The 25,515-nt window shown below is 36.0% G+C and overlaps 1 protein-coding gene across 1 annotated transcript in view; it reads left to right on the top strand.

The window, feature by feature from the left end:
- UBE2QL1 (ubiquitin conjugating enzyme E2 QL1) overlaps positions 1-11,850 on the top strand; it is a 30,018-nt gene extending 18,168 nt beyond the window's left edge. Inside the window, exon 2 of the mRNA XM_072411878.1 lies at positions 11,016-11,850. Within this exon, the coding sequence (XP_072267979.1) occupies positions 11,016-11,147 (132 nt within the window). The 3' untranslated portion in view covers positions 11,148-11,850. The remainder of the gene's footprint in view (positions 1-11,015) is intronic.
- Positions 11,851-25,515: the final 13,665 nt, after the last annotated feature.

Raw genomic sequence — 25,515 nt, 5'->3', positions numbered from 1 at the left:
CAGCTCAGCTTTCCCACCCAGTCATGTAGGCCCTACACCTAGTGCCCCCTCCTGTCTCTGGCACCAGATCTTTTCCTAAAAACAAATTACCTTAGGGAATTCACATTTTTATTTCAGGTGCTCCATAGCTAAGCTGGAATACATTCAGATTCTGGAAACTACATAGCAAACTGTACTTGTTAGTAAATTCTGTTCTGCCTGGCCACCTACATACACCTGTACATTATAAATTCTATGAATATGCTTGTTTGTACATGATTAATGCATCGGTGTACTCATATATCCTTTAGTCAATTAGGTCTAAAATCTCTCCTGTGCATCACAGCAGCTTAAATATGTTTCATTTTGTCTTGTAAGTTCTCAGGCCTTTCACTGCTGAGGGGGTTAATTGTCTCCAACCCACCTCGATTCCATCACTATTGTTCACAGTATTTTCAGCAAAACTAACAATAGCGGAAAGTCTTCTTTTAGCACTGACATAGTAGTGAATGCCTCCCAGCTTCACCTACAGAATGAGTAACCTTGATCAGTTTTATTGCACACATGTAATGAAGTGGAGCTTAGTTTCCAGCTGAAGTCAGTAGTATGTCAAAGAATAATAGTGTTGGCAAAAAAGACGCAGAGATTATATCAAGAAAATGATCTCTGCAAATGAGAACCAAATATGGGCAACAAATATGTATAAACCAGTTACATTTATCGCTCTAGGATATGATTGCTTTATCTAGGTAGCATTTAGCGTTTAGCGTACACTGTCATCAGTGAGCCTGGGTGATCAGACAAACCTGGAATAGATTTTATTTGCTATTTGTTAGCAAATGTTTGCAATCCTGAACCAGAACCATCCCAGGTTTGCTGGATCACTCAGGTTCACCAATGAAAATGTATCTTCTCCAGCCTTGGTGAGCTTTAATAGATCAGGCCCATAGTGTATTTAATTAAAAAAATACTGATACATTTTTAAAAAGCAAAAAAGCACCACAGCTTTTCTTTTAAAACAATCCAAGCATCAGCCATACAAGTACTAATGAGTCTTATTCACACTTCACACCTCCACATACAATATGTTTTTGCCCTTTTATATCTCCTAAGGTATGAATACAATATGTTCTTTTCCTTAAGATCGGGAATGTCCTGAAATGATCCCATTGCTTTTCATTTATTTTAAAGATGAACTTTAGAAATGCCTATTACAGTCCCCTTGGAGGGGGGAGATGCAGTGCAAGAATTAAACTACTTTTTGTCCAGGCACAGTTATTAAAAAATGCCTCTTACATTGCTAGCTAGTGAGAAAATTGTCACCTTTACAGATAGCCAAAAAGATCATTGGTTAAACTGAGTAAAGCTGCGTACACACTTTCAATAATTATCGTTGGAAACGAATGACTGATCGGCCGAAAATTGTTCACAAAAAAGGTGACCAACGAGGTCGACGAACGAGGATTGTTGTTGCAAATGAACGACGGATCTGATTGTCTGACGATCGTTCGCTATCTCTCGTCTATCTATCATTATTGAAGGATTATATTTGAATGATCGTATAGTTACAGCATGTACAGAATTGTTGATCGGTTATAATCATTCATTTTCTAAGGATAATTATTGGAAGTGTGTACCCAGTTTTAGGTTGCACAAATTGTTCATTGCTCAAGGAACCTCTGGGGGAACCCTGGTTGAGAAACAATGACCTAAAGCATCAGTAGGAGAGCATGGTACCTCTGGAGGGAAAGGAAGAGATTCGGCAGGTAAAAACCATTTTTACACTACCCCTTGCTTGCAGATTTTTTTCAGGCACATGTAACATTCTGGCCTCCAAACTTTCATTTGACCTTCTTCTAAGATGGTTTTACATTGTGTTGACTTGAATGTAGCAGAAATGAGTTCTGATTAAAAAAAAAAGTGTACATGGTCATAAAAGTACTTTTATTAGTACAGTGAGTAAGGATTTGAAGAGACCAATTTACTCTGCCAGGTTTGTACCCTGAATATAATTAATCTCTGCCTCAGTAAATACTAAACTGGTTTTACTTATGTAAGCATTTATATATATCACTGTGCAAGATGACATAATGCAAGTTAATGTTCCTGTCTATGAGCCCAGTGTTGTGTTATCCTTCAGCACCAGCTTGTGGACATCCGAGATCAATAGTTAGTTTTTCAAAACTCAAATCATTCTCATTGAGTTTACCAGCTTTGCAGGAAAGATGAATTTTTATACTTTCTAGGTAGATCGTAGTGTAATGTAATCTCTTGCAGCAGTTGTTTTCTAGGAATGCTAATTGCATTAGATATATACAGATAGCCACCAAAAGGGACACCAACAAAAATGAATATCACATATTATCAGGAAAATAGAAAACAACAAGCATTTTAAAATGTAAAAACAACACTTTTAGGTAAATGCTTCACTAAGTATACAAATAATTTATGAAATTACCACTCTATTTTCCATCAGAGCTGAAAACAACTGCTCTCTGGTTAATGTAAGCTTTTAATGTTACGGTTTGTAATTTTGTAAAAGTGTGGCATTCAGATGTTTATCTAATTTCAGCTTTTAGCTTTTATGAAGTGTACTTTTAATCTGTTGTGAACATATTAATGTTTTTTTCTCATCAAATAGCCTTACTAGGGATTAAAGACATCAGTTTCTTTTCTCTAAATAATTAACCCAATAACCAGGTCTGTAATGACTAGTCAGGTTCCCCAATACTAATCAGAGGAAAACATATAAATCTGCCCTCTTGAAATTAAACACAGGGGACCTATCTGGAAAGAGAGTATTACCGTAGGTAGGGGTAGTGAATGCCTCCAGCTCAAATTAAGAATATGAAGACAGAAAACTGTCAAAACATTAATTAGAGGTAAGTATATTACAAAGTAAGTGTACCTGAGTCTTCTCCAATGAGATTGCAACAGGCAGAAAACAAAGGCATGTCTTTAAAAGTGTACCTGTGCTCAAGAACAAGACACCTTACATGCTGATTTGACCTTCTGCTGCCTGCAAACCAATGTTACTAACTTCAGATTTCTTCTGCTGTACACGAAGACTAAAAGTTGATCATACCAGTTATTGCATCCCATAAGGTAATTTAGATGCATTGTGCATTGTGAGATGCTGCCTGCACCTACGAAAAATGTAGAACTGTAGATTGATTTTGACATACACATAGTGAGTTGGATGCACTTTGTAGTATATTACTGATTTTGATATACACATAGTGAGTTGGATGCACTTTCTAGTTGCATGTTACTGAGGTATTGATATTTGATGTTGAGGTATTGATATTCATATGTAGTATGAATATCAATACCTAAGAGATAGTTGTGTTTAATTTAATTTATACTACTACTGGTTTTATGTTTTGTTAAGTAACAAACAAAATTTAGCGTGAGATGAATTCTATTTTCCTTCTTAAATGTCTGTTCATTTTTTAGTGATCAAACTAAAGTATAAATCCCTCAAGTGGTTGGGAACGATTTTTTGTACACATCCGTGGTGCATTTCCCACAAATAACAAAGTAATTTTTTGGCTACGCTTTTGGAAGAACTGCAGCTGAAGCTACTTGCAAGTCTTTCACCTGCAGTACAGTTTGCTATTTCTGCATTACACTTTAAATAAGGAATTAAAAATTAGGTAAAAATTAGCCTTACAAAACTCAATGGTAATATCAGACCTGGAAGGTTCAAACATAGTTTTAGTGATTGATACTAAACCATAATCCCAAAAGAAATGAGTTTAGTTGCTTTTTGTGCATTTGCTATTAAATAATTTACCATGATTTAGCTGATTTTGTAAGTAATATGCTTTAAACCTATTTATCTTTATTGTGTTCCTTAGTTATATTTGCTAGTTTGCACAGCAGGAATTGAAAAGATAAATGTGGCAGACTAAACTGATTGCTGCAAGTGACACCAAACCCTTCTACAACTGGACCTCTTAGGGTAGTATAGGAGATCTAATTTATGTGATGGTTGCAGTTGCTGACCTTTTTTTCTAAAACTGCATACTGCCTGGTTGTCATGCTTATCCACTAAATGTAATACTTTCAACATTTATGCAAGACTGGTGTTTTGACTTAATGCATTGATTGAGAAACACAAATCGACAAGCAGGGTTTTTTGGCAAAAACAAATAGCTTATATTTTACATCTTCCAAAAGTATTCAGAATCATACAATGTTTTAGTCACATACAAAATTATTTAAATGTGGCCTCTTGGCTTGAGGTCCAAAACCTTGTAACTAGACACAGATCACCTACTTTTTAAGTGCTGATTGTTTAAAAGATACCGTGATTATTATGTAAGCGATTTATGCAAAGAACAGGAATTTTCGCGCATAGAATTATTACCTGAGGCATTTCGCCCTTCGTAGGCTTCCTCAGGGGTAGCTGTGTGCTTTATGTTAGGGTCTGCATACAGTCTAGGTACATTTATAGAACATGTTACTATAATGTCATATTGCACTGTAAAATATACATTATTATTCAATACAAAATAGTAGGATTTAGTAGGATATGTGTATATAGGTACATATTAGTGGAATATGTATATATAGGTACATATTAGTGGAATATGTATATATAGGTACATGTATATATATATATAGGTACATCCAAATTACATCAGTAATTTAGGTATATAAAGTAGACATAAATCAACTTGTCAAATATTTATAAACAAGTATAGTATCTATATTTGTAACTAATAACTAATAAATTTAAAATTAGGTCTGGTGCGGTAATTAAACTGTAATTGTTTAGTGGTGACTCCTAATAAGTATTTTTTTTAGTATTCAAAAGAAAAGAAAAATTGTTTTGGTTCTAAAAAACTTACGTCACCAAGGATGAAGGTACTTGGAATGGCTCATCTGTGATGTTTTAAAAAGGTGACAGTTCCTTGCTTTTATGATTCTTTACATATAAAACCAAAAAGTACTCATAGTTTAGAATGTATCTTGAGTTTATAATAAAGGGGGTGAGGACAGGTTTTTACATCTTATATTGTTACTTACTTGTCCTAGTAAGGGCTGTCGCCACAGCTTGCAAAACAGAGATGACAGGATCATGGTTTTTTTGATCTCTCTAAAATAGAGTAGTATACAGGCATATCTACATTAGATTGTGAGCTCCTTTGAGGGACAGTTAGTGTCACGACTATGGACTTTGTACAGCGCTGCGTAATATGATGGCGCTATATAAATACTGTGTAATAATAATAATAATAATAATATCTTTAGTGTCAAATAGTGCCAATATAAGGACAGGTGTATGCATCTCATAGTGTTACTTAGTACTGAGTAACACTACTAGATATTTTATAATTCAAAAATTACCTGGTAACAGGGATGTGTAAAATGCCAGTTGGGGCTGCCGCCACAGCTTGCTAATCAAATATGACACAGTGAGGAAAGAAGGATAATGGATTCTATAAAATAGAATAGTATAGAATCATAACTTTAATATCAAATAATACCAAAATTTTTGGTTAAATGTTAAGTCCCTGACCCGCCCTATAAACACTAAGAGGGTGGCGTCACAGGATTCCACCCACCTCAGATAAGCCAGGAAGAGTGGCTGATCTAAGGTGGGTGGACATGTAAGAACATGTGTCAATTATTGGGAGGCGGGAGAACTAGGTGACTCTAGTTCAGCTCTGGCTGAACAAAGGTTCCCATGCTCCCGTCCCCAAACGTCGACCAGTTGGTCAGGGTGAGTACTGAAGTCAGGAGTAGGGAAATATTATCTGCAGAAGTATTTCTGCCAGGGTGACCTACATTATTAATCCAAAACAAGCTTTTTTGTCATTACCACTGTAAATAGCTAAAACCAGAATAACAAAACAGCAGTGACTGCTGATCCCACTGCGCATGTGTGATATCAGAAAAGACATGAAGGAAAGGGCTTCCCCTTTTCCTTAACTATGGTTTTTAAAAATGCAGCCAATATCCGGTGACAAATCACAATACAGCGTGGCAAAAGGAAACTTAAAACATGAAACTGAATTCTGTGACAGAGTGGATGGTAAGAGGAGACCTAACACCGAGAATAAAATGGCATTAGTTCCACCATAACCTCAAGAGAATCTTTGTTTTGCTACAAAGATGTTTCAGGATCCTGTCAAAAGAAACTAATACAGATGCCAGAGGCGAAAGAAAGTGCCTGGCAGTACAAATGTATAGCATTTGATATCGTATCGTATAGTATTTGATATGTTGAGCATTTGATATCGTCTTGTATAGACGATATCAAATGCTCAACTTCACATAAATGTTATTCAAGTGGATAGGGTTACCATAATGCAAATAGTCCACCTTCTTCAGAAGAACTTGCAGCATTTTTTCCGTCAGAAACAGTTTTACATGCATTAGGACAATAGTTGTATTTTTCTTTTTTTGAACTATAATCGTTGATGTTATATAGTAATTGTATTTGCACTGGAAAGTGTGTTTGTGTGTGTAGGGAAACAGGAACTATAGGCAGGAGCCAGCTAATTCCAGCTAATAACTTTTCAAATACAGATTTGCTTTGATTTTTTTTTTGTTGGTGACAGAAATCCTAAATTAATGGCAATGGCAAGACCCTTTAGAGGGTCAAAAAGACAAGTTTCAACAAAACTGTTGCCAATCAGATTCAAATTTGTAGTGCACAAGACAGCTGGAAAATTAAAAGAGATTAATACAAGCTCTTATCAATCCTACACTGGTAACGTAGATCCTCAAGTTACAATACAATTGTCTTTTTTCAGTTTCCAGGATGCCATGGTCCTTTTCTGTCCCTGTAACAGTAAATACCTTTCCTGCTGCTCACATTGCCAAATTTACTCTGATACTCTGAACTGGTCCCCTGAAACTCTGAGAAACTGACACTTCCAGAGGAGTCAACCTCCTAGGTCCCCCACAGCAATCATTAGTTTCATATGCTGACCTGTATCATGTATTGAGTGGAGGTCCGAAGAAAGGAACCAACCTTTATTCTTTTAGTAAGTCAATCCCACCAAGATAAAGTTAGTTTCTTGTGATAGATAAGTAAAGGGTATAGGTTCATAGAAATACTCATGGATACATTTGGACAAATTAATACACATTTTGCAGCACATTCTTCTATGTTTTTTTTTTTTCAAATAGCCATCAAAGTAACACTACTTTGTTCCATGCCATTTCTAATAAAAAAAAAAATGCCGTCACACTATAAAAATGGCTGTTTTTTTTACTGTACATTCACATTTTGAGAAAACCTAGATTAAATTTCCGGTGGTTTTTCATTACTTGGTTTATTGCAATATCACCAGATGGTTTTCTGATTCCGTGGAAATATTCTATTATTTTTATGTGGGTGTTTGAAAATAATTAAAAGGCCAGAAGTGTACTTGGTGTAAGACTATAGCAAGATACATGCTGTGCCCATAGATACAACTATGTGGTATAATGTCAGTGAATAAGTGGAAAATCTAGATTTCACATTGAGTCAGAATATTACAGTATTAAAAGAATAAAAAGGTTAGTGCCAATATAAAGGGTTATCTTTGTTAGGGGTAAATAGGTGTAGAGGTTGAGAGATCGACTAAGTGGTACTTTTTAGGGTACATCTAAAACTAAACATGTTTTTATTGCTTTCAGATAACATAACAAATGGTTAGAAACACAGTCAGATTTCATTTACTGGTTCAGCCTCGTTTGGGAGATTTTCACTTCTAATACTGGACACGCAAGTGATAGTAAATTTCTGCATATACTATATTAGTTGTCATCTGTACAGGTTTCCCGGTTGGAACATTTTCGTTCTAATTCTATTCTACTGACAGCTGTACAATTTTGAATTCCCTGTTGCTTTTTTGTCTCATTGACAATGGTTTCCAGGACAAATGAAGATATTGAACCTCTCCAGTGGGGGGCACAGACGGTTATAAAAAATATACAGAAGTTTTAACACTTCCCATTCCATCAAAAAAGGTAACTTTGGCTTTTGATATACTTTACATTAACAGTGGAATAGGTGCATGCAGACATAATGTAGTTAAAACATAAATTACATTGATTTAGGGTTTAGATCTATTTTTTAATAGAACTATAAATACCAAAATCATACAAAATAATGCTGAATAACTTTTTATATTAAACTGTGAACTCACATTAAAAAGCAAAAATTACACTTACCTTTATAGATGGGAAGCTTTCGATGCCTCTGTGACCCTTGTACAGTTGGTCCTGTGCCGTCCTGTCTTCCTTCTTTGTTTTCCCAGACCCAGGGCGCCGCCATTTCTTCCTCTTTTTCCTGTTTTTTTTTCTATGTCACCTGATCTCACACTGCGTAGGCTCAAGAAAGGTGGCATGCTTACGGAAAATGTATAAAAAATTGCTGATCTCACTGTGCATGCGTTTAAGAAAAAAAGAATCTCAATATGTTGCTTGTTTGTTCATCATCATCATCATCATTATTATTATTTTATTATTATTATTATTATTATTATTATTAAAAAAAGTATTTATATAGCATCAACATATTACGCAGCGCTGTACATTACATATCAAATAACAGTAGTAAATATTCAAGCCAAGCAATCAGTATGTTAAATTAATTTAAAACTGCAAAATCTAGGATTTCAGTGTGGTAAAATGAGTGAGCTGGGTTTTTCATTAAGGAATGAGATATTAAAAGTTGGGAGTGATTGTCACAAAGCGGTTTTCATTTTTACTGCTTGTCTTTTGTTGAGAGTAACAAGTGAATAAATGTAAATCACACCTTGATTTGTTCACGGACAAATGGTTAAATGTAACACCACAAAATTCCAATGTGTCATTAGATAGGGCTCAGGTGTAGCCACATAGCCACTTAGTTCTGTCTTCTTTCCATAAATAATGTCACAAGAGTCTTACATGTCAACAGAGCTGGCTTTCCTTGTGTTCTTTGTGTTCTTTCGTTGTGTTTCTGGGAGACACAAATGAGAAGCAGATTATTATGTTAACATTTTAGATACTAAGAATGATGTGAGTGAACACATTTTTTTGCAACGTTTGTATGAAAAAACATAATTTTATTAGTTTCAATAGAACATCTAAATTGTGATAAACATTAACCAATTTAGCTTTAGGACAGGTTAATTTAAAGTACTCGGCTGTGAATTGGTAACCACACTGTCTGTGAGTTTCAGTGTTTTTACATGATGATGTGTCACTCTGCTCCATCATTTATATCTATTTATATTCAAGAGAGGGGTGGTAGCAGAAACGTACATTACATCCTGCTTTCTTTGCCATGGATGGGGTTTCCTATTTGATGCCAGTCCATGTACTAATTTCTGAATACTGAAATAGGTAACCTTGTGCTTTTGGCAGTTGTTAAATTTATAGCTTTACCAGCCCATTTTTTAAAAAATATTTAATACCAAATATTGAACTTAATTACTTAGGTCAATATAATGCTGACTTCATGTTATTCATTGTAGTCTGGCACACAATTAGCATACTATTCTGGATATTGATCTGATTCAGCAGTAGTATCTGGGTAAGGTTATTTTTGTATCTACCTTCTGCTTTACTATCCCTATGACAATGCCAGACCAAAACATAGGCTAGTAAAAATTCCCTTACAAAATGTAAACTTAAACATAAACTGTAAAATGTAAACTGTAAACATAAACTTACAGAGAAGTAACTTTGACAGCAACAATGTATATTTCTAATTCTTTAGTATTAGTGGGACCTGTATTCATTTTTAAAAGAAAGCTATGTACACTTCTAGACTATGGTATTATGTTCAATTGCAGTTTCATGGTAGATTTTCTCTACAAAACCACTATTTCACATACACTATAGAAGCATGAATGGATGATAAAATGGGAGTATTTATTACCCTGTTGAGTTATATATTACTCTAAGCTGCACCTGCAGTTTCCCTGCATGCTTCTTTCTTGTTGTTTCCTAATGCTTTTCAGTGAATAGATTTCTAAAAACCTATAGTGATGAGCTAATGTTTGTTTTCAGAGGCTGATTTATCAACCCAAAGGTGATTCATAAAGTAAATATACCTCAAAATATGTAATTTTGAGACTGAAATAGCTGTGTGTCATCCTGAAGAGAATTGATTTTGTTCTTTTTGCTGGTGGCATTAGGATACTCTATTGTTTATACTTTCTTATGATTCTGATATTGTAATAAAATATCATGGTTAATTTACTTATATGTTCATTGCCTCTCATATTGCCTATGCATTGGCCCTAATTTGTTAAAGTTCTCCACGGCTGGAGAGAATACACTTTCATCAGTAAAGCTGGGTGAACCAGCAAACCTGGAATGGATCTGGTCCAGGATTGAAAACATTTGCTAACAAATAGCCTGACTTCCAGCCTGATCTCCCCAGCCTTGGAGAATTTTAATAAATCAGGGCCATTGTGTTTTTCTTGGTTGCTCTGTGGAACCGAAGATCTTTTTTTTTTTTGAGAAATAATATTTTTCAAAATTGATGGTGGTTGATAGCCACCAGTTTGCAAATTGCTGATGCTTTCCATGTTAATTGTATTATTCACATGCAGCAAAAAAATTTTGGAAATCATAAAGTAATTATGTTCTCCCGCTGGTGGAAGTAAATGTTTGGTTATTATAAATGTTAAGCGTTTGTTATTGTTTGGTAAGCCATTAATAAAAACCATGGCCAGTTCATACCATGTTTTGTGTCTAGAGCATTTCATTACCTATTTCTTAAGGTAGTATGCTGGCTTTAATCCCAGTATGAGTTTTTTTTTTAAAAATAATAACAGTTTAATTTATTTCAAGCACATCTGGATAATATAATTGATTGCCCTTTTCTATTACACAATGAATAATGTCTATCATCTTTCAATCTCTTTAAGGTTACATGATTTATAATGACTGCAAAGAAGTAATAACATGCAAAACAACTTTGATTTTTAGCAGTTTTCTCTAAAGGACGGTATTGCTGATACATAAAAGGAGATGATTTGTTACTCCTCTGTATCAGAGTTTTGAAGTTCTAAAGAGATTTCTCTTCTTTTTCCCAGGGTCGTATTTGCAGAAAAGCTGGTAAATCTAAAAAAGCCTTCAGCAGAAAGGAAGCAGAAGCAACTTTCAAGAGTTTGGTGAAGACCCATGAGAAGTACGGCTGGGTCACCCCACCTGTATCTGATGGCTGACAAGAAACATCCAGCTAAAACAGACTTCTAGGAAGGGAACCACCTCATCGAGAAAATGAATGAATATATGAATATATTTAGGAAAAAAGATCGCTATGCCATCTCCTCAGTGCTGTACATTATCATTCATCCATTTGTCCTTTTCTACTTCAGCTTCAGTTAAAGAATGTGATTGACAGGAAGACATAATTTATTTATGATGTTCACAAGTGTTTACATTGAAAGACATGGAAGGAAAGCAGTTTGTTCCACTGAAGGTCGTGTTACAATCGGGTCTCCAGACTGATGAGCGATCGTCTTCAGGTCACCATAAAGGGGAGATTGGGATTGCTTCATTGTCCATTCCAGACGCATGATTTTCCGGCTTCTTTCCATGACAGCAGCGCCAAAATGCAGCAGTGGAAGTTCTGTCCACAGCTGCCCAGTTTATGTAAATGTAATTGAAGCCGTTAATATTTAATAGGCAAGCAGTGCATTGCAGGTACATGTTTGCTGTGCTGTTTATCTTTGTCTCTTTTCCTGGCAGGTCAACACAACATTGAAGATTTGTCTTTATGTGGAGATGTGGTCCGCTGTGACTCAAACTTTAGACCTCATTTGTGTTCGATGTGATCTGTGTTGGATAACTGACGAAATATAACAGTGGAAATAATAATGAATTATAGTGTGGAACAATTGTAAAATAAAATTCACTTAAAAGTGGGTTAAGTGTATTCTGAGTGTATAAATAAGAATGGCTATCACTAAGAAGAAACCACTAGACATGACTTTTGCGATTAAATTGGTATTACACTATATAAGACCTATGTCATATGGTATTCAATGAGGGACTCTTCCCCAATCCTAATCTGCATCAGAAAAAGGTAAACAAAACTATAATTGTATATATATATATATATCTTTTTATATATATTTCTTTTACTGCAGGGGGAGGTATCACAAATATTTTCTTACTTTCTTAGTTTCTTACTGTGAGGGTAGTGCTACTTACTATTTTCTGGAATCCTTCTGAAAGGATGATAATGTCAACCTTGTTAAGCTGCTGCACACATAATTTACAGCAAAGGTATCTCTGGACCTCCCAACTGTAACCCCCTTCTTTTTTATAATTCTGTAAAGCAGGTAATATGATAGAGGGTGTCCAGACTGAGTAAGTCAATATTGCTTTTTTTATTTGATTTATGTAGCATAAGAGAGGAATAATATAAATCCCCAAATACTTCCGTAGACTGTTGTCACTGGACAGGGATCCCCTGGTTTACTATCCATAAGTTTGGATTTTTAAAAACATTCTCCATGTAGCAATGCTAACTTCATGAAATAGAAAGGGTGAACCCACAAACACACAGACCAGCTACATACATTTGACAAAGTTTGTAATCATTCACCTCTCATGTTTTGGTTGTATGAAGGTCAAAATTGTGTCCCTTTTTTATTTATTTTCTATTTTCTGTATATATTTTGTGGCAATCTATATTGCCACATTTTATGGGATCAATTTATCCAGTCACTGCCCGACAAAAGGTAGCAATCTATCATACCCACATATGCTCTTAAGTGCAATTTTGGTCATAAGCCAAATAACAGTATATCGATAATCGATGGTTTGTAAGGAAAAAATGCTTTCCTCATACATTCTTACAATTGTTTATTGTGTGGCTCTAGAGCTTGGCGAGCAGAGACAGAATTAACTGTCAGAGGCAGCCCAATACACACAAGTGTCTTTTAGTATTTTAGTGATGTCGGTTAAGGTCACGTTAAATCAAACACAGCACACAGCATCCCCTTTGTGACAACATCTCACAAATGCTTGTAAAATTCAGTAATCATCCTCATTTAAATTGATGGGTGCACTTGAGAAGCACTTGATATGCACTTTATGTATCTTTCCATTTTATTCAATTGTATTTTTCATTTAAGAATTATTATAGCTTACACCTTCCTATTTGGAGGGGGTTGCCATATATGACTTTATTTTCATGTCATATGTTTTTGGAAGCCAGAAATCATATTTTATTTTGATAAAAAAAGACACCAGGTTGACACATGACATTGCATTGAATCCTGTAAGAGACTGGAAAAAAGATAAATAAAAATTAAATGGGATAAAATAAAGCCCTCCAGCATGGGGAAACAGTTTGCCAGCTCGCAGTTTAAAAAATGATAACTAACTGAAATTCATAACATCCTATAGGTATTAAACAATCCATATGATTTAATTCTGTTATGTTTTTTCATTTGCAACTGTCATGGAAATATTACTTAGCTTTCACCTCTAAGGGTCCCAATTATAGTGGATAGCGCTCAAGACCATCTGCACTCTTGCTAGATACCACAATATTTATATGTCATACACATCTGTCAACATTTTACATCTCAATCATAAAATGAAAGTTGTGGGGTGGAGATATCTGTGACCCATGGAGTGTTTTTTTACATATTACTGCGTAAAACACTTGGGATAGGTGGGGAGGATAGATACCCATCTATGACAGGTGTTCATTTAAAGAATTGAAGCTTCACCCGTTTTGGAGCCCCCAAACAAAAAAATAATTAATTTTCTTCTAACTAATCTTAGGCCATGAAAAACACACCAATTGCTCCCCAATCAGAAATTTCACATCTGAGATGTGTAACCAGATTTCGATTTATTTCTCTATTGCAGGGACCTTGTGCCCCCCTCCAACCTTCCTGGCAACAGCTTTGATTGTTACATTACACATGAACACCATGTGAGCTGTTCCACATACACATTAGGAAATCACAGTAGAATACACTAGAAGTAAAAACACGAAAAATAATGCATCGGTTAAAGTATCACATTTTCACATCATGTAAAAATGATATAATTTATAAAACATTTTTCAATAACCTAACTAAATATAAGGTAACATAACAATATTAAAAACTTTACCAGAAACAAGTTTGCAACCTCTTCTCCGAGATCAACTCTAGTGGACTCAATATTAACCTTACCCTTAGGTCATTGTATTTAACCTCCTCTAGGAAAAGTGTCAGTAGCAGAAAATAACCCCTTTAGGAGCAGTGGCAGAAATACCCCCAGTATTGATTTTAATGAACAGTAGATTACACCNNCCCCCCCCCCCATACACCTGTACCATTATATTCCTCTTCAAAACTATACAATTCATGTATCTTCATAGGAACTGCTCTTCTTGCTGTGGACATGATCATTTGACAGCATTGCATCCCAGCACCAAGGGACATTTTTATTTTAAGCCACCAGCCACATTCATCTAGTGGAATCATCTCCTACCCAATAATGTAATTAAAGCTCCAACAGAGCAGCATCCTCTCTCCTGTGCTGTTCTGCTGGAACTTTGATTTAATTGTTGTGCAGACAATTAGATCTAAGACAGTTAGAGCATCCATTTGTAGTGAGAACAGCTTAGCCAATCTTTTGTTGGAAGGAGCTGTATTTTATAGGCAAACACCTTCTGCCTAGCTTCTGGTCTGCACTAATATTTTCCATTTCACTTTCTTGACTTCTTTGCAGTATATTAGGGAAAATGACTACAATATTTTCTTAAAAAGTTAGTAAACTTAGCATCTGCAGTAATTCATATTAACTGTCTCATATTTGTATATACTGCACTACAACAAGCATTTACTTAATCAGTAGAGAATATCCCAGCCTTTTTTAACCTTGGTAACATGGGGAAACCTTTGAAATAACGTTCAGGTCTTCAGGGAACATCTGTAAATATTTCTATATCCACAGCTCACAGTACATTAGTATGGTGATTAGTGGGAAAATGGCTCTTCCATTGGAAAGAATGTCCTTCTTCTAGATAGCCAAAGAGAACATTAGTGTCCCTTAAACTAACCTGAGAGGCACAAACTGCTCATTGTTCAAGGTACCCCTAGGAACTTTTGGAGAAACCCTAGGGTTCCATGCAACCCTGGTTGAGAAACACTATGATAAGCTAAAAAATAAGCACATGGAAGTGCTCTGTTTTGCTGGAACCTGTAACAACTAGTTTTTTTTTTTTTGATGGGTACTCTCACGGGCATCTACTACTTCCCAGGTCATTACCACAACCACGTACAGAATACATATATAACATACATCATATTGTGGATGTAATACATAATGTAGTTTTATTTTCTCTACAATAATTAATTTTTGTAGCCAAAGCATTTCATATCTAAATGCTACTGTAATTTCTATCCTTCATTTTTTTCTGTTTAATGTTTCACCCCTGGTTCTTGTACACACTGCTTTTCATCTCTTTTGCTGTTTTTTTGCAGTAAAAGTTTGGCAGAGGTTAAACAATATGGAGCATTGGCAGCCACGAGCCCAGCTCTGAACAATTTTCCTTTATACAGATAGTTAAGGAAAATGTAAAATGCACACCACAAAAAAAAACTATAAAGAGGCTCCAATCTTTTCACCCAGAACTAAAGCTGCGTACACACGTGCAATTTTTGTCGTTGGAAAGGATCTTTCACGATCCTTTCCAACGACAAAGGACTACACGATGCATGAACGGTGCTGTACATACAGCACCGTTCTGCTCTATTGAGAGGGGAGGGGGAGAGCGACAGAGCGGCACCCTGCTGCACGCTCTCCCCCTTCCCTTGCATTAGGATCGGTCATCGTCTGTGGATCCGCCAGGATGGTCGTTCGGACGATGGACGATGCCGACTGTACACACTCCAGATTTTCGCCCGATATCTGTCCGATGCCGATTATTGGGCGAGAAAAATCTGACGTGTGTACGCAGCTTTAATTTGCTTTTGCAATGGGTCTGCAAGCTAAGAGTAACCAGTAATCTTCTACAAACACCAAAATGAAATAGTAGTTCTGGATGATAATCAATATTGTGCTTTCCCTTCTCACCAGCCAATGTGCCCATTCAAAAGCAAACCAGATACTGAACTATTGAAATCAATGAACTATATCAGGTCTTTTATAAAATATAAACAGCAACTGTGAATCTATCAAAGCTACAGCCTACTCAGAAGGAACATTGATTAAACTAATTTAGTATTCATTCCTATACTTTGGAATATAATGTTTCTACATAAATCTGGATAGGAGTGGAATGTGACTTGGATAACACTTGGATACTAGCTGCTTTCCTGTTTAAACCTTTTTTTTAGCTTTCTGGTGGACACTGCACCCAGTCTGTAAGAACTGCACATAGTGAATATTAAGCAATTGTCCCTTGTGGTTACTTGTCAGGAAATATCCAGCCACATAGTAGTATCTCCTGGCTTCCCCCCTGTAGAGGGAAGTTGTAAAGTGGAACATTCAGATTGCCTTGCTTTTTAAAGTGTAAAAATCTACAAGAGTCAGGAAAATCTCTGTCCTAGCAAGTGTGGACAAAAGTTCACTTAGCAGATGTTGGATAGGGCTTCTACTTGTTTTGGGTACACTTTGGTCAGAACATCAGAAACTGATACTTCCCTGGTCTATACACATGCTGCAGCCATTATGAGGAGGTGCTATTTTTATGCTGAATGGTATAGTATGTCGAATTCAACATAAGGCACTGGAGCAAGTAATGGTGAGCAGGAAGATCCTTAACCTCCAGGTGGACAATGACAGTATTTCTTGATGGGGAGATTTCACTGCCAGGCTTTACTTATACCTTAAACAAACTTACCCTTGAAACAATGGGCCTGATTTGTTAAAGCTCTCCAAGGCTGGAGAGGATACACTTTCATTAGTGATCCAGCAAACATGAAATGTATTTCTTCAAACTCATTTGCTATTTGTTAGCAAACGTTCTGAAGCCCGGATCAGATCCATTCCAGGTTTGCTGGATCACCCAGGTTCACTGATGAACGTGTATCCTCTCCAGCCAAGTAAAGCTTTACTAAAACAGGCCCAATGTTTCTCTTTTAAAGGATGCTTCATATGAACACTGGCCTTCCCTATAGAAAGCTAGCTGAAGTTGAACATAGGTACAAGGAATTTATGTAACCAAATTAAAGTGATTTCAAGAAATCAAAGGTTTATATGGGGGTTAGTTCCCTCTTTTGTTCACAATTCTATTTTTGTCTCTAATCAGTTTCCTTTAACTAATCTGCTAAATCCATTAATGGGACAAGAGGATCAATTTACTATAGCATAACCTCTACATTATTTTGCATTACTGTGCTTTAGCATTTGCTGACCTTTAAAATAAAAAAAAACATTTAGTTTTATTAAAAATATTTTTCCAGGGTTCAGTAGCATTTTCCAATATGCATCATTTTTTGTTGTTATCTTATATGGCAATAATTATCAAAGTCAGCTGACAAAAACTATACCATAGACACTTTAGCTTAATGAAGGGACTTTATAGGTATTTGGTATGTAGTGCAAACTTGTCAAAATGCTTTTGCCTGTTCTTTAAGTAAATTTAAACCCAAAACTAAAATGTAATATATTTCAGTTTATCAGTCCTTGGACATAGTGGCAGAACTAGTTTTCTTTCCCAGACTTTTTCTTTTAACATGGTAATACTCTCCCTAGGGAGACAAGCCTCATTCACTTTACCATACCTATAGAGAACATGAACTAGGATAGTCATTCTGGGAGTACCGAGTACCTCTTCCTCTTCTTTTGTATATAACAGGACAATTTATGATAGCATTATTTACCATAACATTGGCGAGAGCTATATTATATTACCAGACCAAACATGTCACAATAAGATAAGACAATTGTAAGGTTTAAAATACTTTAATCTATCCACAAAGTAGATTTAGATGCAAAACAGCAGTGCAAAGCATGGACATTTACATACAATATGCATACAAAAGTGATTGTATCATATTAGATATGTAAACCAGCTTTATAACTAACTGTAGCAAATACCATTGGATAACTATGGTGCCAATGCTCCCACACCACCAAAGCAACAAATGGAGCCCTCAGTTTTTTTATCCCCTTATCTTCATCAGTTTATCATGTTTCCTGAACCAGTGTTTTTCAAACAGGGTTCAGTGGAACCCCAGGATGCCTCCAGAGGTTGCTAGGGATTCCTTGAGCAATGAGCAATCTGTGTTTGTCATATCAGTTTAACTGATACTAATGATATTTTAGCTATCTGTAAAGCCGCATAAACACTCCCCCTTCCCTTGCATTACAATCGTTCATCGTCCAAGGATCCACCAGGAGGGTCGTTCAGACGATGAACGACGCACACTGTACACACTTCAGATTCTCGTCCAGTATCGGCCCTGCGCCAATTATCGGGCGAGAACCATTGGAAGTGTGTATGTAGCCTAAGGGTGACATTCTTCCCACTGGCCAACAATGTAAGAGGCATTCTTCCTACAGACCACCACACTAATGTACTGTGAGCGGTTGATATAGTAAATATAGCTAGGGCTCTCTGAGGACCTGAAAGTTATTTCAAGAGTTAAGTCAAAAGGGTAAAAAAAAAACACTGCTCTAAGCCCAAATGTTTTAATTCCAGTGTTTAAAAAGTTAAAATGGTACAGATGGCACAGAATTGTATAGCTATATAGTTACCACCTAAGTAAAATCCAGCCTGCTAGCCCTCATAGAGGGGTGCCCTTGACCCTGAAAGAGTTTCAATAGCAACATTTAGGAAGAAAGCTAAGCATGTCATGCCTTCTCATAAATAATGCTACAATTCTTGTATAGAAATGTTAGTATGCCCTTGGCATTTCAGTTCCGTTTTGATTCCATCCTTGTAGTAAAACAATTTATTGTTTTATTTTTACCCATAATGCATTTTCTTTTACAATTTTTATTTTATGTTTACCCTAGTGATATTATTGTGTAGCATTGTTTGTTTGTGTTGTATTGTTTTTATTTTCTTTTTTGATTAACATGAATGCTTATGCTGTATATTAGTCTCACTGTTTTTTACTGTTCAAATATGACTACAGGCGTTGAGGAAGAAGATAATATAGGTATAGAGCAGCCTTTCTCAACCTTTTTTTTAATCATGGGAGAACCCATGAAAAACGTATAAGTCTTTAGAAATCCCCTTCTATAACTATATCCAGCTCACAGTACATTAGTGTGGTGGTCAGTCGTAAGAATGCCTTACATTGCTAGCCTGTGGGGAGAATGTCACTCTTACAGCCAAAAAGATCACTGGTATCATTTAAACTGATCTGAGAGCCACAAATTGTTCATTGCTCAAAGAACCCCTAGCAAACTTTGTAAGAAACTCTAGGGTTCCATGGAACCCTGGTTTGGAAATAATGAATGAGTTTACCTCATGCATTTTTAAAACTTACAGTAATTAATAAATATAAAAAATAATAATACCAATTTAAAAAGAATATATAATTTTACCAGTTGCAGTGTACCTGGCCTAAACAAGTGTTATTTTCATCTAATTTATAGAGAAATGAGAACCAAATAAGCTTCAACTATAATGCAGTGATTCATTTGTAGACAATATATTATTTCAAGTTGTAAACAACCCTAACAGTTCCTTACAATTTCAATGTGTCATTATTGTGTGTGTCTTGCATTAGACCTCTGACATAATTTGTATGCTTACTAAGCCACACTTTGGTAGTGTCCATAAATGATGAATTGCAGCTGCAGACTGGTTAAGTGACAGATTTTAGATTTAACATGACATCTAGAACAAACAAAATACAGTGTCTTTGTGGCTAGCAGCAATTTGAATAGCCATCAAAACTTGCATACATTTTTAAAGATCCTTTTAACTCTGATTACATATGGAAGGAGGATGGGAACAATTTGATGAAAGATGTTTTTAGCTCTACATGTCTGGACTGAGGGAGAAAAAAATAAGCTTCAAGGCTGCACCCTTTTCATTTCTCTGCGTAATGTAAAATTTAATGAGCACAGGATTGCACTGAAAAATCTTCACATTAGCATTTGAATATTAGCCATGCAGGAAGGTTTGCAGAAACTACTTTTTTCAGAACACTGTGTGCCTGTTGAAACCCTGTACACAAAAGTATATTTAGATTTTCTGCTTACATTGAACAAAATAAAGCAATTGTTTAGGCAAACAGACTGGACGGGTACAAAATATACTGTTAGATGTAAAGGGATGCAGTATATAATATTAAATTGCACCACACTTATGTATAATCTCCCCATTTTTCATAATTAGAAATAATCAGTTTTTTTTTGCAAAGTTGTTTTCACTATGTAAATAATGCTAGTGATAAAATTATTGCAAATATAGCCTTTTGTTATGACAAGCATTTATTGCTCCCACTGACACCAAATCATGTATTACTCTCAATGATGTAAGGCATTTTTACTTTTACTCAGAGCCAGCCACTTTTAACAACAATACCCTAAAGTAATGATTTTCTTTATGATTTTATCAGTCTCTCGCATTGGGCCTGATTTCATAAAGCTCTCCAGGGCCGGAGAGTATTCACTTTCATCAGTGAAACTGGGTGATTGTAATGCGCCTGGGCACACAAACCACTACCGACTCCAGATATCCTTGAATAAGGTTTATTCAGAATGGTACAGCACAGCAAGGGTTAAGTCCAATCAAGCAAGGTACAGAAGGATAAGGCAAAAGCAGGTCAGTAACAATCCGAGGTCAGGGCAGGCAGCAGGCAGAATGGTCAATAACAATCCGAGGTCAGGGCTGGCAGAGTTCAATCAGAGTTAGGTTCAGACCGGGTCACTGAGGAGATGACAAGCAGAAGTTTTAAACACACAAAGACACACCCAAGCACACTGTGGTAACAGAGGCTATAGCGGGCAATGGGGTGATGGACAGGCTCTCCTTAAATAGCCAGGATGACCAATCACCTTGCGCCACCTGGCACTGTCTGATGGGAGACTGAGTAAATCCCCTGCAGCTGATTGGCCGCAGGGAATTCAAACTAACTATGTCCCGCCCTGGGGCGAAGCAGCCGAGTGCCACGCCCTCGGGGGGTACAAGAGGGACGCATGGTAACACGCGCACCTCTTCCCACAGTACCCCTAGGACGTGCACTACTTTGCACTTGCACAGTGCTGGGAGCAGGAACCACATTCAAAGGGATGCAAGGGCTGCTGCCTGGCTGATCAGTAATTAGTCCAGGGCGGATCCCTCCGCCTGCAGAGACAGACAAGCTGTGAGCAGAGGAGCAGCCTTGGTTATTATGCTGCTTGCTACTGAGGGGTCTCCCAGTGTGGCTGGGAACCCCAGGGACACCGCAGGCTCGCAGGGCGGGTAAGTTCCTTACAGTGATCCAGCTAATTCCTTAAAAGTTGTTTGCTAATCGTTAGTAAATGTTTTCATCATGGACCAGATCATTCCAAGTTTGCTGGATCACCCAGCTTTAGTGAAGGAAAAGAATTCCCTAGGTTCTAGGAATTATCATCTTATTGCAGGACATAATTTCAGCCAAGTTTCAGTTGTTGCACAGATGACTTTAAATTTAACTCCAAAATACTTTGGTATACAAAGTGCATATTGGAGGGGTTCATGGATGACTTGCAGGGTGCCCAAGTCCTGTAGTTGCAAAACTAACCCAAATCATCACCCCTTCATTACCATGCTTTAAAGTTGGTACGAGGTACTGATATGTAGTGATAGTTTTCAAGAAACCTGGCTTGTGGTCAACCATCTCCACTTTGGTCTTGTTGTCTGACATTGTTCCAGAAGTTTTGTGGTTTGTTCAGATTCAAATTTGCAAAGTTAGTGTATGCTGCCATGTTCGATTTAGAGAGGAGAGGCTTTTAGTCTTTTTCTAATTGTACTGTCATGAAATTTAACATTTACCATGCTAACTGAGGCCTGAAGAGTCTGAGATGTAGCTTTTGGGGATTTTTAAACCTTGGGATGAATTTACTGTAACGTCCACTCTTTGGAATCTTGGCAACTGCCTTGAATGTTTTCCACTTTTAAATAACCTTTCTTGTTGTAGAATGATGAGCCTGAGGGAGAAAACAGACAGTGGCAAGGTATATAATATTCAGAACAGAATATACAATGGAGGAAAAAAGAGAATATAACATAAAAACGAATTGATTCTGTCCCAGTATTGATTCTGTTCTTCACCAACAAAAGTGTTCCAAAGATTATGTATATACAGTAGTGTGTTCTGTATATTCTACGGCTATAAATGATTATGTGTCCTTTTCTCTTTAAGACAATAACTATTACAAGGATATATGTACGTTTATCTTTTAGGATATATCAGAAAATGGTTTTGGCACATTGAAAAAAAAGCTGCTAATTCAAACGCGAGGTTTGCCATTTGTAACATTTGTCCTTTAAATGACACAATGGAAGCCCAATCCTGTCATGTTACTTACTAATTTACATCGTACGATGGCCAGCTACAAAATGGGAGAGGGCTTAGCTGGATGATACTGTGTTTAATAACTAGACCAGATAATGTTGGAGATGTAGGAACAAACAAAAGGAGTTAGTTATTGGAGTAACCTTGGCTCAATGCATTATCAGGGATAAATAGAGGAACAGGCATAACACTTTCCAAAAGATAAGCCCACTACCAAGGACATTCTTCTAAGACAAAACCGCAAAGTAACAATACCTCCAAAAGAGAAAAAGAAATGGAGAGATTATAGTGAGCTGGTTCCAGTCAATGTTTTTCATACATTTAGGAATTCTTTCAACGCAAAAGTAACATTATTTAAAAGTACACACAGCCAGACTGTCCCTATTTGGGGGATTATGATTGCCAGAATTTGGAATTTTTATATCAAAGTCACATAGCTTTGAACAGCTCTTGCAATTTGCTTGTCCTGTTCTGAGCATTAGTTGCAATCAGTACAAGGTTAAAATATATGTATAGCTTAAGCTTTCTATTTTCCGGATAAAGTAAAAATGGGTAAAAACGTTTAATTTTCGCTACTGCATCCATTGGAGAGATTTCATTTTACTTCCCGTATCAGAGAAGCAGCAGGAAGTGAAAGAACACTTTTACCCCCACCCCTACTCTAAAAATGTAGTTTTCCCCTCACTATCTGTTTTAGTAACAGTGACATTAAACAATAAAATATGAATATATTACTAGTACATTTCTTACTCTAATCTCAGTCTAAAACTACCACAAAAATATTTGGACTATACATACTTTTTTTTAAGAAGTTAGGTTTACTGAGTGAGATACTTTTTTTATTCAAGGTGGGACTTCCAGTGATTACTAGAATATTTTTTGTTCCACGTACAGAAAAGGGTGCAATGCTGTCATTTATTGCTGTCCCACATGTTTGTACCACATTGTCTAGTATGATTGAATGAGCCATATTACCTTTTACAATTCTGTGTAATTTTCAGAAATTGTTATTTTTTTTTTTGCAATCTAATGGCAAAAGTGCAACAAAAAAATCTGCAAACAAATGATATTTCTGGTACAAAGCATGACAGTTATTTCTAAACAAAACAACAAAATTCTTCCAGTTTTAAGCCTTTGCTTGGTATGTGATATTTAAAAATGTTACAAAACAAAATAAATGAAAAAGACAAAAAAGATGTTATTAGTGAAAAAACAAAAAAAATCATCAAGAAAAAATAAATTTAATAAAATAAAAATAAATTTAAAAAAATATATACATTTTCCAGTTAACTGGTAATTTAGTGAAACTTTTTAATAGTTGCAAAATTTCATTGAATAATTATTGCAAATATAAGCTGGAATCAGTCAAGAGAGAATCAGAAGCTGCAGAACATACTTACCAATTTGGAAATGATTAGAAAAATAGAAATAAAAAAAAAATACCGACTTAAAAAAGTAATGGAAAGAATGTGTTTATTGAGTATTAGAAATTATAGTAAACTAAAGCTACATATACGCGTTACATAATAGTTATAGTTGTTATTGTGCTCATGCACGTTCCAGATGAAAATTCATGTGTACAGTGGTCCTCAAAGCAGAAATAAACCCCGCCATACTCACCTGCCCCAGTTCCTTCACAGGGTGCCAACATCTTTTTCCTTCTTCATTTCCTCCTTGCACTCTTCAGCCGTCTTGATTGGCCGGCCTGGGGAGATGTGACTCCAACGCACGGGCACACAAGTTCATTCAGTTCTGGCAAATGCAGTAAAAGTCGGGATGGCCAGGATTGCTCATGCGCAGCTCAACTTTTTTTTAACATTTCCACGGAGCAGTCAAGCAGGTAAAAAATATTACTGCAGAAGGGACATTGCCTGTCCCTGCAATAATGGCCTGCCTGATCAAACATTTTTAAAAATGGAGGATTGGTTCTACTTCAAACTTCCTCTATACATCTTCTATACCATTGTATAAATAAAGTCTGTTTAATAAATCAAACAATAAATAGTTTTTAGTCTGAAATATATTTGTTCCTTTAAAATTGTAACATGGAAGAAATAGGTAGAGGGACTGTGTATTTGTTAGTGAAGACTAAAGAAATGGGGCCCGGATCTAGTATTAAGACAAAAACAGGAAAGGAAATCAGAATTCCTCTTTTGTTATCTGTTGCGTGATTAATGTTTCATGAATTAAAATATGAGTAAGTTTATTGGTGTTACTTTAAATGTTGTAACAGGATTTATATTGTTTACAGAGCACAAACTTAGCAAATATCACCATGAAAAAAAACTAAAATATCTGATAATATTTTATCATGGTCTACTAAATTGAAATGGAGTTTATGATTATAGCCCTTTAACATTTTGTATTTAATAATGTAAAGCAGTCAGTCTGCATATACCATATATTACTGAAAAACAGTCACACTCTAGAATCAGCACTGTTTGTTAGAATGCTATGCGGAGGGTATGGCAGACTAATGGAGACGCTCCAGAATGCTGTCAGCATGGGGTAGTTTAACCCTTGTTGCATTATAAAGGTTGCCAAAAAAAAAAATTCAAATTTTCATCAGTCCCCTTTGCCTCTCCTCTTCTGCAATGACCATCTGCCTGAATCACAAATATTTAAAGTGGTATTTTAGTTCCACTTTATTCCAATATACTCATCTTATAAGAAAATAGTGTTTGTATCGAAAATACCTGAGGTTTAGAGTGAAAAAATTGACAGTCACAACATTCACACAACAACACACATATGCATAAAATGGTGAGGGTATAAAATGTGTATACTACAACTGACAAGACATAGTGCTCTGGATTCTAAATTACAAAACAATGATGCAAAGCTGGATTGCAAATAAATCATATGGGCTTATATAAATTATTCCTATTTGTCGATGTAAAATGATCCACGTAAAAAAAATGTCTAGTTCTGCCGACTTTATATCCCAGCGGTCGGGCTGGTATAAATAGGGGTCATGCTATAGCCACTTAGCTGAATTCCATAGCTATGATTGTAGCAGCTGGCCACTTGGTTTACAATAGCCATGCACCTCTTTAAAGCTGTATGCTCAGCTTAAGTACAATTAAAGGGTTAAACCTTACCTTGGGTTAAAGCTGAGGAAAGAGAAGAGGTAAGG

Source organism: Pyxicephalus adspersus, chromosome 5 (assembly GCF_032062135.1).
Source record: "Pyxicephalus adspersus chromosome 5, UCB_Pads_2.0, whole genome shotgun sequence".
Classification (NCBI taxonomy): Eukaryota; Metazoa; Chordata; class Amphibia; order Anura; family Pyxicephalidae; genus Pyxicephalus; species Pyxicephalus adspersus.
The sequence above is the reverse complement of the archived record's forward strand: the minus strand, read 5'-3'. Positions and strand labels throughout refer to the sequence as shown.